Source organism: Parus major, chromosome 2 (genome assembly GCF_001522545.3).
Source record: "Parus major isolate Abel chromosome 2, Parus_major1.1, whole genome shotgun sequence".
In the NCBI taxonomy this organism is placed as follows: Eukaryota; Metazoa; Chordata; class Aves; order Passeriformes; family Paridae; genus Parus; species Parus major.
Window position 1 is genome coordinate 18,394,033 of NC_031769.1, and position 17,935 is coordinate 18,411,967.

At 37.8% G+C, this 17,935-nt stretch overlaps 1 protein-coding gene across 15 annotated transcripts in view; it reads left to right on the top strand.

Annotated features, from left to right (window-relative positions):
* Window positions 1–17,935, top strand: part of NEBL (nebulette) — a 249,119-nt gene that overhangs the window by 110,465 nt on the left and 120,719 nt on the right. For 9 of the 15 annotated variants that reach the window (XM_015617908.2, XM_015617919.2, XM_033511619.1 and 6 more), the window contains exons 1-3: window positions 1,407–3,841; window positions 5,895–6,108; window positions 7,444–7,554. The exons of 1 other annotated variant lie outside the window; for it this stretch is intronic. Coding sequence is in view for 2 of the 14 variants with exons in the window: in XM_033511643.1 (XP_033367534.1) it covers window positions 1,293–1,400 (108 nt within the window). In the remaining 12 variants the exon portion in view is untranslated. 5 more of the 15 variants (XM_033511643.1, XM_033511645.1, XM_015617909.2 and 2 more) reach the window with 4 other exon arrangements.

Below are 17,935 nucleotides of genomic sequence, written 5' to 3' on the forward strand. Positions count from 1 at the left end.
TCTTGATTTAGAGGTATTTCTTTTCTGCGAATCACCATCGTAACATTAAGTGCTTGCTTGTGAAATAAGCCTAAGCCAACCTTGAATTTGGTGCATGCACTGGGTGTTTTCTGGTTATCAGCTGTGTGAAGGAGAATCCTGCTTCGTCTGTGCTGCTGCTCTCCCAGGTGTTGCAGAATCTGGATGTGTGTAGTGAGTAAAGCAGGGGGTATAGGAAGTAAAAGGAAGTTGTTATGGGTGAGGTAGCTGAATCCATCCATGGAGACATGGGTCCTGACTCTGTCATTGATGCAGAGTTTTGTATGTTGCTCAACAGTGGCTTAAGATTTTGAAGATTTCATCTTGTTTCTTTATGTTGAAGTTGGGTACCCCAAGACTGATTTGCAGAAGTACTGGACATTTGTAGGGGTGATCCAAGCCTATAATTTGAACATACTCAGCTGTTAGGGATTGGAGAGTGAACACCCTGAGATCCCTGTATGTTTTTGGAAATTAAGCTTATTTTACCTCAGTTTGCAGGTTGTCCTAGTAGAATGAATATTGCCATTCCCACTTTCCAGGGTGCATTATGTAGACTGATTAATGGCTGTGATGAGAGCTATATAAAAGCTTCTGAGGAAACTAATCAACTACCTTGATGGTAGGATTTGAGTAATCTGGTCTGAAAAAAGGACACAGCCACATACGAAACCATCTCTGCTGTGTACACAGTAAAGCAGGGGCCTTGTCAAGAATAATATATGAATACCCGATTAAAGACAATATCCAAATGCATATGTGCAAGAGGGACATATTAAGCTTGTACAGGCAGCCATTCCATACCTTACAAAGGTTTGACTTCATGACATTCTAAATACTCTTTTCATGCAGTATTTTTTTAATGTATAATTTATGTTTCAGCCAGGAAAGAGACTGGTAGAATAATCATGAATAGAAGATGGAATGTGAAGTTGTGTATTAGAAAACCTCCAGAATTAGTTATAGGTATTTTTCTTTGTGGAAGAGTAGGTGCTATAGTTCTGTGGTAACTGTTTTGAAAATGATATTTCCACAGTTGCAGTGTTCATAGAGGTGAGCCCATGGCACCCCTGGAGGGGGCAGTTGCTTGGGCACTGGGAAATTTTGCCCAGTTGCTGCCTCTCTCTGTTAGTGGATAAAGGCAGGCTTCTCCTTTAAAGGCTGAAAGCTTTTCACAAGTGCTTTATTTACACTAAAAAAAAATTGCTAAATTGCTAGGGGCACATTGTGGAAAATGAAAACAACCCTGTTCTTCTGTATTTTCTATTCTGTAGGTAAAATACAAAAGAGACTTTGAAGAAAGCAAAGGAAGAGGGTTCAGTATTGTGACCGATACGCCCGAGTTACAAAGACTGAAAAGGACTCAGGAACAAATCAGTAATGTATGTGACTGCAACCTAAAGTGATTGTAGATGGAGAAATAGTGTGTCTAAGAAAAGGTGTGTTTGTTGGTGTTTTTGAAGTCTGTGTGAGTGAAAAATCTGAGTTTGGTGATTGATTTGTGTATGCCAGATTTTGAAATGTGTGTAAATGTATGCCACGGACTTGTACAGCACATTGGTAACGTGTGTTCACCTCTCCAGCTTTCTGCTAGTATGCTCAAAGCATTTTCTTCATTAAAATGATTTGACACTTTTTGCTCTTTTAATAGATTTGTCATCAAGTAAGAATACTTTTTGGAACTTTTTATTTGCTTTTTATTTATATAAAGTATATGGATTATGTAAGTTATAAGGTTTTGTCCCTTATTTTAGCAGGGGCTGTCAAAATTAGCATAACAAGCAAGATAGAATTTTCTAGAAGCAGATAAAATTTTGATGCTGAGTTTTAAAAGAAAAGACATGCAAGACAATGCTCTATAAGATGACAAAGAAATAGCAAATAGCAAAACCTAACGTATTTCATTAGCTTACAGGAACGGGATTTTTAAAAATGGGACTTTTCCTGAGTTATGTTTTTGCTAAAAAAGTTATTTATTTGTACTGCACTCTCTTGTAGCATGTTTAACTCACTGCATGATGGAATATTGAGTGATACGTAGTGCAAGTTCTGATATGTATAAAATAGGTAAGAACTAATGTGAACTAGAAAAGATGCAGAATCAATACTATTCACTTGTCTTGGCTTCCCTTCTGATCATTCTTCTGCTGCAAGAACTTGTCCCTATGGAGTATTTTGTGAAGATGTTTTTTGAATCATTCTCTGTATTAAAATAACAGCAAGGTATCAGAGACACCCAGTGTAAGTATGATCAGAAGAAAATAATGGGATTTATTTACTTGAATGAAAAAACCCTTTTTTTCAGGTTGAAGAAAAAAGTCACTGAAAAATACTAGTTTTTCACAGCAATGGAGGCTTAATGTTCTTGCCAAAGCATTCACAAGTTAAGATTTTGATGTCCAGAGCTGGTCTTTGAGATGAAAAATTTGGGCTCATTTCCTGGAGCCTTGGCCAATGGAGACGACAATTAATTTAAGAGCCTTGCAACTGCTCCCGTATGTAGACAAGATGAGAACAAAAGCTCATCTCTTATGTTCATATTGGGGCTAACTGAAATTACTGGCTTGTAAGAGAGAAAAATGTATTCTTCAGAGTGGCGAAAAGCACGGCCATTAAGACTTCCATTTGGGATCTGGGAAACTTCAGCGACTCCCTGGTTTTAATCAGCTGCATTTTTTCATTCAGACCAGGAACTTAAATTAGGTCCTCTCACGACCTACATAGCTTCCTCAAGCAAGAGTGATTCCTTTGTGTGGGGTAGCTCTGGAACGCATCAAGGAGATGAAACGAGCAATGCTCTGGTGAATACTTAATCCCTCGCACGGGTCTGCTCTCGGAGGGGAGATTGAGAGGAGTGCCCTGCAGCAGGACTGTGGTGCTCAGTTTGGGATACTGGCCTGCCAAGAAATTTATTCAGACCTCCCAGGCCCAGTACCCTCAACAACAGACTACAGAATAGTATGACACAGCTCACTTCCATGCTCTTATCTCTCTCTTGTTCAAAGCACATTGGGTTTCTGTTGTGAGAAAAAGGAGATGATAAAAACAAGCAAGTAATTTTGTGACATGGGAAAGAGCTTTCTTCCCATCTCTACTTTTGGGTGGATCAAGGGAGTTTCTGTCCTAGTGGAAGATCTTGTTCCATGATTTATGATACTATCTGGTTCCTGAACCAAAGATACTTACCTGGCTTTTCAGATCCAGAAATAGCCTTTTAAAATGGGAAAAGTGATTTTATTTCAGGTTTTTCCCCTTGGTCATTGCATGTATGACTACTTTTCATTTCTAACCACCCAATTCTTAACAATATAGATTTGATCTATCTAGTCTTGACAATAGATACTTGTTTTCTTTGTGTATGCAGCTGACAGAGATTCCAAGTCAGGCACCCTATTAGAAATAATTAGTCTTGAAGGGTTAAATGGAATTTTAAAATGTGCATGATAAAAGAAGTTGCATTTAATTTCTGTTTACACTGAAATAATTAATTTATATAGCATTATATCCTAGAAAGATAATTCTGCATAGGCCACAACTTCAATTTAATTAAAAAGCTCCTGTACTATTGAAATGCCTTGCTACACAGAGTAGTTTCTATATTTGTCAGATAAGCAGTACACATCATGGACTAAGGATCTAATTAAGGTTTCAAGACACTGAAAGGTAAGCACTTACAATAATTCTAAAACAATTTTAATTTTCATATACAGAAAAATGGAAGAATACTAATATATCTATTTAATTTTCAGTTTAGTTTTGATTTCACCTTGAAACTTCTCAAAGAGCCTATTTGAATCAAAATTGTAACTACTTCATTGAAGGGGTAAGTGAGAACAGTTAATTGTGTAGATATCCTTGATGAAAATAAATAGCAAAATAAATTTTATAGTAATAAATGTTTAGTAGCATAAATATTTTTAAAATATTGTCTTTTTTGTCCTGACATGAAATTTGGTAGCATACGGATATTAGCATAGCACTTGTGACTTTTTAAAGAACCTCTTCTGCTATGAATATAAACCTTGTGAGGAAAAAAAATCGGGTGGAAGGAGAGTGGGTAGATAAAGGGGGTTGAATTTTGGTTGTTGTTTTGCCACCAGCAATCCATCCTCTGGAGATTTAGACCAAACTTGTGGTCTTTACTTTATGGCTTTCTTAATTTTTATTTTTATTTTTTTTTTTTTTTTTTTATTTTTGTTTTTATTTTTATATGTATGTATGTTATGGCTCTTATGGAGGTATCAGGACCTGAATGCAGGTTCTTAGACAAGAATGAAATTTAATCTCATGATTTTTTTGTGTTAAGAACCTAATTCTGCAGATATACAACATATATTGACATTGAATATGTGGTGTTGTGTGAATACACAAAAAAATATGTGTTGTTCACACAGAACAGAGAACTGTGTACATTTTTTCAAAGGAACTTGCAGTGTTTTTTTGTCCATTTTGAACTTTGAGAAGGTTTTCAGAATGAATGCAAATATTCTGAAAATGAAAAAAAAAACCCAACCCCACGTCTTTTTATAGGTGATTTTGCAGTTAAAGCTAGCTGCAAACTGGTTTTGCAAAGAAAAGGTTAAGGTGGCAAAAGGAACAGAATAAATAAAGATGGTGGCAAAAACTATTGGTCTATCATGACACAGGGCTAAATGAGGGAGTAGAAACTCAATCTAGTAATATTTTTGCTGGGGAAATGGAACACTTTCAGCAGTCTGCAGCAATGAGCTGCAGCTTACTGCCACTGCACTTTTATGTCTAGATATATGACTTGAAGCGCGTTTTATCCTATGTGAAATAAGTTCCTCTTTCTTAAATATGTTTCTGGTAAATGTCTGCAAAGTATAAAAGAAAACAGGTGTCCATACAAATTGATGGAGTGAGAAGCTTTCATTAAGATAAAGGCCAGTGCTTGGGTAGAAGAGGTTGCTGACTTGGTTGTATGGCTGGAAGGATGCATGGAAGCTTTCACAGTGCTTGTGCTCACTGCATTAAGAGCCCATGTAAAAGCATTCCTCACTTTTGCCTTAAAGCTGTTAGGAACTTGAATCACATAAGAGCAAGAAGCACCACACGTTTGTGCCTTTCTCTTGGAGACACAACACAATGAAGTAATGCAGTTCATCTATTTGCACGTGACTCATTTTCCAGTAGGTTTGGGTTGCATCTGAAGTGCAAATGGTACCTTAATGCAAAGAAGAAAAATAAGAAAACAGATTAAATCTGCTTTAAAAAACACTTTTCCAAGGTATCCTATTTGGATGAAGAACTTAGGAAGGATAGTAGAGTTAATGAAGTGAAGGTCACTCAATTATCAATCACCGCTCTATGAGATAAGGGAGTGGCTTCCCAAGTATCAGGAGCTGAACTCCTCACTGAAGTTAGTGAAGCTTTTATTGGATGGAGAGAGTGCATGAAGATCTTAGAGCATTCTTGAAAGTGTTGCATGTGAGTTCTAATGAGAAAATCTGTGTATTAATTTTCTTTAAATGTCTTTAATGAAATATGGTACATGGTGTGGGGCCTTTAATTATCAAAGGCTGCATTATATCTCCAGTTAAATTTATACAGCTTCAGGGGATGCAGAGGAGGACAGGAGTTCCCCCATAATTTGAATCAACTGAACACCTGTTGTCTGGACAAAGACACGAATGATAAGGAATTGGGCACTACCTCGGATGTGATAAAAAAAACATCTCCAGTAGCAACTAAAGGAGGACACAAACCACATTGCTACTGTAGTTGTGCACATCTGCACGTCTCAAATTAGAAACTGTCCCTAACAGACACTGCTCCTTATTTGGAAGCTATTGGCAGAGTTGTTCAGTCTATTTACTTGCTCAAACATAAAATGATCTCTTAAATTGCCAAAACAGATTGTAGAGAAAATTGGCAGGAGAAGATGTTAGCAACGTGGCCCAGAGCTCCACTTGTAGGATTCCAGCACAAAGCCTGCAGATACTTGTCTCTAAGGGCTTTTTTCCCTCCATTGAATTCAAATGAAGAAGAATAGGGAACAAGAAAAATTAACAGCAGCATCAAATTCTGCATTTCACAAAACCAACCATGGCACTTCGATGAAGAGACTGGGTAAGTGTTTTACATCACATGCAAAAAGAGCTTATGCTGTTCTAGGCAACGCTGGGGTTTTACTGCTTCTGAAGTAATTAATGCTTTATTCCTAGGCCCTTCTATTCCTAAACATGATTTTTATCTTGCTGTTGTTTCATTGGGAAAATAAGCATTTATTTATGTATGACAACTGTGTTGACTAACATGGATGGAATAGCCCTTGTTGAGCAGTGCCCTAGTGCTGTGTGTCCATGGCAGGTGTGGTCAGCCAGGTGCACCCTGGTACAGATCTCCTTCTGCTGCCCTTGGTACCTCTGACAGTTTAACACCAACTGTGACTCCAAGAGTCACAGTTATTCATTACTTGGTATGCTGTAGGCTTAATTCCACAAAGCTGCACTTCAACTGTCTGCATCTAACTCCTGTGATTAAGCATCTGTCAGTTGAGTTCAACAGCATTTTTTCCGTCTGGAAACAAGAAGGTTGAATGTGTCCTTCCTATTGCTAATGTGAGTGTATCTCTGCAAGAAGGTGGAGCTCCTGCTGTGCTCCTGTGCAGTGAACATACATGCACAGAGTCACATTCAGCCTTGTTTCTGTGGATTGATCTTCTAGGCTTGTTTTGTGTAGATAGAAATGGAAATTCTGAGAAGCCTCAGGTCCTTTGACTTTCTAATAGTTCTGTGTTGAAGTTTGGCTTCTGATTTTCGGAAATCATTCTGCCTTTAAATGTGAAGTCCTAATAAGTGCTTTAGAAATGACTTAGCAAAATAATTACATTAATTTTCAATGACCATGAGTAGTGTTTGCAGATTTTTACATAGGTTTTATATTTTGTAAACTTTCAGAAATTTTGAAATGACCAAACACATCCTTAAGAAATGATTAATCTAAGGAAATGTAAGTAATATTTTAGTTAGAACTCATGCTAAATGAGAAAATAAAAAGCTTTGAGAATTCATTTGAAACCTCAAGGTGTATTCTACTTAAAAATGAAAGATCTTTCTTTGCTGATCATTTTCAAAATATTCAAAATTATTATTATTCAAAATATTCACTGTTAAATTAGTTTCTATGTATATGAATCCTTTACCTACACTTTCAGGAAAAATTCTGAAGATATTTAATGGCATGCTGCTTCATCACTCCTTTTTGCTGTGATCCCTGTGTAGGACAATAGTCACCAAGTATTCAGCTGTCCAGTATTTTCTTTCATTTACTGTTTATTTACTACATCTTTTGATACTCCACAAACCATAAAATGTTGTAAAAGCAACCTGTAACTTCTTTGTGGAGGTTTCATCAAAGCTTCTTTCTCACTTCTTTAACTGTATTCATTTACATTGTTTTCAGAATTGTCTAAGAAATAAGGAGGTACTGGAATCCTCCAGTACCAAGGATATGAATATTGGTCCTTATTTAAATAAATGAAGAACTAAAGCAGACATTGTTCATGCTAATACAGTAAGTAGCACCTAGAATAAACCATTATCTTCTGTGTAGCCTTCTGTCAGAAGTAGAGGGAGGCACAGCATTTGCTAGGAAATTTTACAGTTGTTTGTTGGGGAGGAAAAGATTACTGGGAATCCAGAGGAATGTGTTCATGATTCATCTGGGATGCCACCAACTTCTATTCCCATAGCTCTTTCAGATTCTCTTTTCTGGTCTCTCTTTCTCAATGCTTATGATTTACATAACAATAATTCCCAACATGTGGGAAGTAACAGTATTTTTAGACTCCAGAATGCTGACTTGAAGGATACTTTTTGGAATGTCAGATAGTCATTACAGTAATTCTGTGTGAAGCTGTCAGTACGGGTGGAACTGAATAATTTAGATGACTTAAACTGTGGTTAAATTTCTGCTGAGCAGGTGAATGTTCAGTTTTCAGCAATGTATAAACTGTATTCCATAGTAAAACAGATGTCCCTAATGAGGTGAAATTCCTTACCTGCTAAAGGTCTACTTCTTGGTCCTGAGCAGGAGAAGCATTAGAGTCTATCAGTGATGTTGTTGTAAAGCTGCTGCTTTTGTAACATAGGAGGAAAGGAGCATAACTCTTCTCTAGAAACAGCAGAAGCATTTTGACTTTGAGAAGCTGGGAAAAAAAACCCTGCCCAAGGCATAACTGCATTTGGAAAAATCATTAGCATTAGAAATAAGGATTTATAATTGTATTAGTGGGCTGTTTATTATATGTCATACTGCCCATGATAGCATTCCATGTGCAAATTCAGATAGGTCTTTGGGTAAGTCCACTGAAACACTATCTGCAAATCTATTCTGAGGTTCTGGGAAGCTACTGATGTGTGAAAGAAACACATGAACAAATTGTGTAAAATGGAAGTTCCTTTCTGTTGCACACAAGTCTATTTGGACTTGAATGGCATGTCACCTTGGGATAATTTCTGCCTGGGGAAAAAAAGTTCCCTTTCAGCATCCCCACTGTGAGGATGGTAAGCAACCTCAAATGAAGCTACTCAAATGTGAATCCTCAGAGATGCAGGGGGAAATATTTTAGGTTAAGTAGATCTCTGATAGTCAAAGCAAGCAGATGTGACGCCTACATATCTGCTTCTTAAATGATCTTATTCCATCTGTCTTTATTCTATAGGGTTGCTTAAAAAAAATCTTTTTTCTCTCTTTTTTTAAGCAAGTATAATTTGATACTTATTATTGTGGTTTATTATGTTTTTCTAGTGTTTCAGAAGTGTATTTTGTAAGTTTACAGAGGAAATTGTTGTAACTATTGCCTTTTTTTTGTATTAGAGCTTTCATATGAAATCAGTTGATTGCAGAAGTATGTAGCCTCAAAGTTTCAAAAAGTTTTCCCTGAAGTTCCACAGGGAGTAGGATAGTCTTTCTGATTCTAATTTAAATAAATAAATTTGACACAATGACTGTAACCTTGCTCACTGTATTGACAAAATAAAATGAGTTGTGTGCTGGAAATAAAGCAAGCAGTCCAGAAAAATCCCCAAAGGCATGGATTTACTGCATATGTAAGTGGGTCAACTCATGCATGAGAAATGAATGCTAACTGTAAATTGGCTGCAAAACTCTAGACTTTAAGTAGAATTGAATCAAGTGATAACCTAAATATTTTGATAGGCATGTCCTATCATGCTTCTCTTTTGAAAACAGCAAGAAAGCTCAGTGTTGCAGAGAAATAATTAAATCATGTATTTGTGTAACCTAGAACAGTGTCATTGCACTCCAGAAGCAAAGACATTTCATTCATTTATGTTGCCAGCACTGGTAAATTTTTAAGTTGAACCTGTATTTGGTTAAACCTATATTTTCATGAATGTGATATACACTTCAGTATATACAATTTAATAAGACTGCTCTATTCCTTGATAAGCAAAATATTCAATCAAGCCTGGAAAAATACTTCTTGGACTTTTCTTGGGTAAAACAATAATAAAATAGAATCATCTAGTTAGAAGATACAAAAGAAAAAGATAGAAATTTCTGTCTTACTGGTCTAATTTTCTATTTGTGATAATATGCATATTGCAAGGCTTCTATGAAAGGCAACAGTAATTAAAAAAAAAAACCTACTACATAATCTTCAAATATGTAACATAACATTTCATGGACTTCATTTTTAATCCACACTAATTGCCAGCTTGTCGACAGATGTATGTGTTACAGATACATATTGACCTAAAGGTTTATTTCTGCACTTATTTATAACTCTGAAAATCCTGATTGAAGGCTAAAACAGCTATGTAAATGTGAGGAATAAATTGTCAGGTATGCTATTTCCACATTTTGTTGTGATATTGACTGTATTGCATATGCCTCTTTGGGCTGTATTTTATGTAATGAAAAATCTCAATTTTTCACTTTAATGAGGACAACTATGCAGTATTTTGTGGTAACTGCTGTAAGCACCTGTCTGTTTTCTGACTAAAGGACATGAGTCTTCTTTAAACACTAGTGACTTCAAGACTTAATCTATTTGGAAGGTTTCTTATATTTAAATTTATGACCCTTTTTTTTTCTGATGTGATACTAAGCAACTAAATTATGACAAAACCCAACAATTTATTTTTCCGGTATCCTTGAATATATTTTAGTGGTATCTAAATCACTAATTATTTTTAATGAGTACGTATTTTTGAAGTCAGCCTTTTTTACATATAGAAAAAAGAGAATGAAAATAAAGCCTCTTCATGGAAGCTCAACTTGGGAGCTAATTAAAATGAGGCTTTTAAAATGGGAAAAAATTAATTAGCCAAAAAGTTGAGAAGTAGGAGTTAGCACCTCCAGAGATCTTGAGGTAGTTAAATGCTTGCAAGGGAAATATAATTTCTAATTTCCTTGTTTTATTTCATTGTCCATTACCTGTTTATCATTTTACCCTTTAGTTCCATCTTACCTGCTACTTTTGTGCTGTGCATTAGTTGTTAGGGCACCATCTTAGGCATTAAATGTCCTGCTGCAGAACAAGATACTCTGCTTCTTCTAACATCATCTTTGATCTTGATCCCTGGAGATTTGAAAGTCTCACCCCTATGATGCTCCCAGGCTTCATTGACCTTGAGAACAGGAGTATCTGGTCCTCTGTGGCACTCAGGTTTTGTTTTTGGTTTTTTTTTTCATGTTAATGCATATGTCTGTGATTTTGTGATTTCCTTAGTCTATCAGTAGATATATCAGTTGTGATAAAACCAACACTGTAATGAGCATAATTAACGATTGAACTTTTTAACTATCCTAACATGAGAAAAGAATTAGCAGAAGTTTACATGAGCCATTTCTGTTTGTCTAGAAAGATCTGAGAGGATAAAGAGTAAGTTAGAGTGAAGCAGTGAATTTGAGTGTCACAAGGTTGCTTTCTAATCCTTTCTGTTCTTATAATTATTCAAATAACGATTTAGTTACAGAAATATTTGTGTACTTTTTTGGAAGGCTCTTTGTCTCACACCAACATAGTCTTGCTGTTAGAAACGACATTATTTTAATGGAAAACTGAAGGATGTTCTCCCCCACCCCCCACCAGATCTGCCTTGAGTTTCTTTCTCTCCTGTCTTTTCTCAGTAGGTAAATAGTGACCTGGTTCAGTCCCTGCAAAGGACAGGGCATGAAGGGGGAGATGCTGAGTATGTCACTAAGTAAGCTAGCCACAAGCAGAAAATAGAGGGGGTCTGAACGTCAGTCCTTAGTGGACTTGGGGAAAATCTAGTCTGAAGGAAGTACCATTTCAGAGGTTTTTTGAACTTCAGGTCTTTTCTGAACTTCTCTTATGCCCTGCTTTGTCTTGCATTCTTTCTTTACTGGGGAGCAGTGGTGTAAAGTGAACCCATATCCAGTTTGGCCAGTCTAGCCCTTTTCTAGCCTTAAGAGGAGAAATATACTCCAGAGTATGTGACTTCTGTTGTCAGGTTTAACTGATTTTATAGGGATTGACATGACAGGAGAGCTGTTCCCAGTTTCCGCAGCAGTGAGTGGGTAAGTAGCTGAGGAGGATAGTGTGGTTGATGTGGGTTTTGGCCCAGCAGAGGTGGTCTTTGAGGGAAGACTGGAGGATTGTCTTGTGAGGAACCTGTAGCAAGACCCACAGTCTGTACAGGGATAAAGTCTGGGTGTCTCCAGGCTGTGCCTCAGTGTACCAATACTGAGCAGGGCTCCTACTCCCTCCTCTTATCATTAAGTGGGACAAAGGTACTTTGTCAGCTTTGATCTTAAGTGACATTGGCTACCATTTTGTTGCAGAGCTGCAGCTGCTCTGTAGTGCTGTTCCCTCAGAAACCACTGATGGAAAATGAAGAATTCAAAAGGTCTGCGGTGGTGCCTCAATCTCATCTCTCATGGTTTCTTGCCTTCTTAGCAGAGATAGAACAGGGAACAGAGCTCTGCTGTGGGCTGGGCTGCCCTTAGCTGCAGTGTTGTGAGAACAACAGGAAGGGCCAGAGGTTTTATTTGGCTGTGCCAGCAAGCTGTAGACATGACCAGGGCAAGGGTAGCAGGCGTGGAATGAGGTCACTTGTTTGGCGTTGCCTTTTGTTTAGCATTCCTTTCTGCACATTGCGTGTTTCTGGCTCAGATAATAGCTGACATGCTGTCTTGAATTGAGTTAGCAGTCAGGGTCCTTTGCAATAGAAATGAGGTGGATGAAAGGCTCAGAAAAGCTTGGTGGTGATGGAAAATTAAGCAGAATTATCAGTGAAGGTGATGGCAAAAGTTACAGAAAGCTGACTTTACTGTGGGATTGGAGATTAGATTATCATATTGAAAATTAGTGGAAAAAATACTCAGAAGACACAAATGAGGGTTTAGCTTTTGGTATGGAAAAAACCCCATTACGTGGAATAGGTCTTATAAAGTTACAGGTAGGATACAATTGCAGAAGTGAATGTGATTATGTACAGTTTCTTATAAGGCAGAACAAGGAGCAGGAAATGTCGCAGTCAGGCATCATAATTAAAAGAAAAGCAAATATATGGCATATAATAAAAACGTGAAACTCATTAATAAAGGAGCCAGGAAAGACTAGAAATACAAAATACATTAAAAGAAAGATTAGACAAGCTTATGAAAGTTAAATTAATCAGGAAAAAATCAGGACTGTTGTTATCCAAATCCAGTGACAGGGTTGGTAGGGCTCTGGTATGCTGCTAGCAGGAAACTGAAATGATCTTAGTAAGGGGAGGCTGTTCCACAGGTACTCACCCACCTTGGGCAGTGACAGAGCAGTGACAGAATCGTGATGGTGTCATCAGTGAAACCAATGAGTCCATCAGTGAGCTTGGGACTTTGTGCTATTTCCAGTCACAGCTGTGGCTCTGTCCTACCAAGCTGTGACCAACCCACTGTATCCTTGGTTAACCATAACTGGCTTGAATGTACAGGATTAATAGGATTAATAATTATGCACCTGACCCTACACTCCCTCTGATATTGGTGGGCATCATTCATGGCATCTGATTGTCTTCACAGGCTTTCTCTTACAAACCAGAGGACATTTCTGAGCCTTGAATGGTGAATTTTTGAAGAGGTGGCTGAGATGCAAAGGTAACCAAGATATGATTTGTATTCCTTTCATACATGCAAGTGTTTTTGCATGGCATGGCAGTTGACAGACAAGGTATTAGTTATGAGTAAGATGGCTTTAACCCCACTAGCATTTTACTGGTTTTCAAGTGAATCTCTTTATCATGTTACCACTCTTACCTTGGCAACGCAGGGCCCTCTTGAAGCATACAAATTGGATTCATAAACTGGATGGTGTGCTCCACCCACCAAAGTGTATCCAGTCCATTGGACCAGAGTAGAGCTAGGCCACAGCTTCCCCCTCCTGTAAAATACGGATTTTACACCCTTAGAACTGTTTCATCCTAGTTAATTTCATTCTGCTTCTGTTGCACTGCAGAACTTTCTAATGGAAACATTGCTTATGTTATCAGGCTTAGAAATGAGACATCACTTCAAAGTTGTGTTCCCTTGAGACCTGAGTATGATGCAAACTGCAACTCCAAGCTTTGAAATTGAGAAGGAGGAAGACTGGAAATAGTGGGTACTGAAAATCAGATTGTTGCATGACCTCTGTTTGCCCTGTCAAGGGGTCACTGAGACTTGTCTGGTGCATGCACTAAACTTGTAATTTATGTTTGTGGAGGATGTCAAGAGGAAGATTCATGCCTGGATGTGCAGGTGCTCCATTAGGACTTAGAAAGACATGGATTGATTAGGTGGTTATTGCCATCTGCAAAATTAGCCTGGTCAGAGACCCCTGACAGGGAAGCTTGGTGCATAACTAGTGAGCCAGGCTGCAACTGATAAAGCCTCAAAATGTTGGTGGTGGATAACTGAGATATCTGTGAGAGCTGTCACATCTGGTATGCCGGCTCTGAAGTTTTGGGGATGCCATACTGCATCTGTCTGATGTTGGAACTGAATTTTGCCATGATTTTTTGTGTCTGGATCTGCAGAAGATAAGCACACAGTCCTCTGTGTGTGTGAGATACAAGAAGGAGAGGGGGGTAGCCAGAAATTTAGCTGGTTTCTGTTGCTTTTGAGACAGTGTATAAATATATGCCAGATGTATAAATGAGACTTGGGAATTGAGTATATCCCACAGGTATAAGAGTTAGAGACTTATTATGAGACTTAGGAGTTATCTGGTAGGCCTATGTCTGTAGGAAAAGATATTCCTGTGGTTCAGAACAGCATGAGGAACTTGGGGAATCCTAGGAAATCTGTTCCATGTGAGCAATTTGTTTGTATTTTGCAACATGACCTTTTCTGACATAACTCTAAATAAAATGTGAAGGTTGAGAGCTGAGGCCCACAGTCCTTCTCTGTTAAACTAATAAAGCTGGCTGTTAGAAGGTATCCTGCAGATCCGGCTCTCCTTCGCCTGTGTATGCTGCTCAGTGTTTGGTTTCTATTCTCAGGTATGTACTGCGTAGAAATGGGGCCATTTTCTCAGGCTGTTTCTTACTGTTGTTTTTCAAGAAGTGGCTGGACAGAGGAGAGGGGTTTCAGGAAGTATTTACAATTGAATGAGCACTTTGACTCACTGCACGTAAGAACATTGCATTGTAAGGGCCACTGAGGCAGGTCCTTAGCTGTCATCAGTATTTGCTCATGGAAATCTTGTCATGCGTGTTTTGAGCTTGATCTTGAAAGTCTTCAGATTTTTTGCCTTAAGTGTCTATCCAGGTGTTACCTGAGGTGTTTCTTGTTTGTCAGAGAAGTTCTCTTAGACATGATTGAATATATGGATCAACCATCACAACCTGATTTGTATGAGGACAGGGAAATACATCTTACTACAACTGGATTTGGGAAGTCTGCTCTTTATTATCCCTGATCTTTCTGGTGGCATTCTTTGTTGCCTGTGTCAAGCTACTTCAGTTCCATTTCCTTTCCTATAAAATGGGAATAATTGTGCTGAGGGCCTTTGGAAAACTCTTTGAAGTTACAAAGAAAATGGTAGAAGAGCTGAATGGTATGGCTGCTGGTTGTTGTTACTTGTGTGTGTCCATTTTCTAAGTGATAATTTTGGAACCCAAGAAACAGTACAGGAGGGAGAGTCTTGAGTCATAAGCTCTAGTCTTCTCTTTGGGATAGGCATATCATACAAAATTCTCAAAACCCATGTCAAAGTCTGTATTAATCTAATTACAGCTATTGCCCACTCTTCTTGAAGACAATTCCTTAATTTCACCTGCTGCAGGTAAAAAGCCTCATCCAAAATAGTTCTTTACGGCAGGGCGACCAATGTCTTTTTGTTTGCATGGCACTTCTGCCTCTGTTATGTGTTGAGAGAGGTGTCGTTCTCAGACTTCTGTTATGTGAAGCTGAACAAGTGTGTACTTTTCATGTGCCTTTGCAAAATTCTCACTATTCCACAAAGTCTTGACTCTGCCTGTTCTGATGGGAACTCACTTTTTTTTTAGTACAGACGCTGAGAATGTTTATCATGCTATTGTAAGTGAGATTTAAAAAAATACCTTTCCTGATTAATTTCAGAATTGTATTTGATTTTCTTCATGGCTGTTTTGGAGGCTTACAATTACTGTGTGATGAATTTGGATATGCACATACATCTCTTTTGAACTGTCAAACCTATAACTTGCAGCAGAAATTCTCTGAAGAGTATATTTTTGAATTAAGTAATACTAAATTCCGTCGTATTGCTCCAGACCTCAAACCTGATTAGTTTTACATTGAGAATCTTTTTTACAGCCATACCTTATTAATAAAATTACTTCATAAAATTAATCTTGGTCAGACCCTTAAGTATTTCTTGGTATCTTTCAGCATCATTCTGCTGTCAGCACAAATTGTTAAATTATTTGTGCAATGAGCTGATCTACCTTTCTGAATTTGCAATTCTTGGATCAATCAATGTATTTTCTAACTTAATACATAAACCTTATTTTTTTTGGTACTACTTCTCTGTGGCTGCCATGCCCAATTTGTTCGATTATTAATAGTCCATATAATGATATTTATGATTTCAGAGTGCTTGATTATTCTCATGTTTTTTCAGTTTGGGAGCATAGAAACCCGCATAATAATGACATGTTGGAAATTTTTGTGAATATAGAAAATACCTATGGAAAACTTTTATCACAAGGATTTGCAGTATGTTGTTTGATAAAAGATTACTAAAAATGTTTTTGAGAAAAAAGGATCATATGGTGACATGTATGGTGATATTCTTGAGATAATCCTTGCCTGCTGGTTTCATACAGCTTTTTGTAAAGTTCAAGTAGTTGTATTACCTTTCTTGATGGGAATATATGAAACTGTGTAAAATTTAAAGACCTCATTAAAAGTCGTCTTCTTATTCAGTATAGAAGTGGACACAGTTCCTGGGTCTGACCTGTTGCAATAAGAGTAACCTGGACACTTTTTATTTTAAAGATGCTGAAATTTTGCAAATGCTTTTCCTGCAGTGTGGGGCCTTTCAAAGTTATTCATTACAGAAGTGAGTACAACCCTGTTTCTGTGCTCAGAGTGTGTGATAAATTGTTGTGTGGGGCACTTGTTTCACATGTAGGTTGCTGTCTCTCTGTGTTGCCTGTGTATCTCTGTCACTGGAAAAGTCTCACTTTGCATACTTATTTTTTGTAAGTTCAAAGAAGAGAGAGGGAAATAGAATAATTAATACAGAGTTTTACAGAGCCAAAGCAGAATTCAGATCTGAGTCCAGATTTGAAAATCTTCAACATGGGTAATGCATCTGTGTACGTGACATGTTATACCAATTTTATTTAGAATTTTGGAAAGTTCATCACTTTAGAGGAAGGTGATGTGCTGATCACCTTCAGTCCTACTGGATGCACAGTTAAATTGGTGTGCATTCAGAAAGAGAATGGGTAGGTGGCAGACACTTGGATTTGAAATATCAAGTGTAACTTCAAATGCTGCATTTTGTACATAAAACCAAAGAGGGTCCAGGTTTAATGTGTGAAGGACCATAGCTCAAGGTCTCATGTATCTTTACTGCTGAGATCAAGTATTTGGCTATTTTACAGATGAGTCTTCTCCCTCCTTCCCTTTGTCTGTCTCCAACTCCACCAAGTAAATGGAAGCTCTCATTCTGCTGATGCCCAGCATAAGAAAATAAATCTAGACAGCTTCAACTAGTTTGACCTCAGAGCAAAGTTCCTTTTTGCCAACTCAGCTGTGTCCAGATCATTAATGGGTTGTAGAGTGATTTCTTCTCTGGTGGCAAGAGGTGTAACTTCCAGGAGAGATCTGAGTTAGTCATCTTTGACCAGTTTTGCCAGTGAGGTTCTGATATACCTCTTACCATCCTGCCTTCCTTTCTAACCTGGGACTGTCCTCTGCCAGCTCTGTGGTTGGTGGCATTCTGCTGAGACTCTCTGATAACATCTCACGGGTGTGGAGTGTGTTTCTTGGGATGAGATTAATCTCATACTAGCTTGTTATTTTGATTACAAAAGTGCCAGGAAATGTAGAGGCACAAGTGCATTCTGATATTGTTGTACTAGAACAATGAATCTGTGTACTTGTTCCAAAGACATTCAGTTAATCAGGGTACAGGAGGCCAAACCTCTTGGTAGATCTGTGTGGCCAGCTCCAAATGCCTTTGAATGCAGTGGATTGTTAAATAAAGGGAAATCCTTTAACTTGTGTGTGAGCCTGAATGTGAGGGGGTGTCCTGCTACTCTTTTTGGATTTATTTTTTCTCATGTATTTCACTGCTACACTGGATCCACATTGCTTCCTTTCCTGTGTTCATTTTACATAACATTTTTTAGGGCCGTGTTAGGATTCTGCTTCAGCAGGCTAGTAGCAGTCTAAGCCTGTGTGCATGTTCTTGGTGCTCTGGGCATCAACTGTGAGAATTTCACTA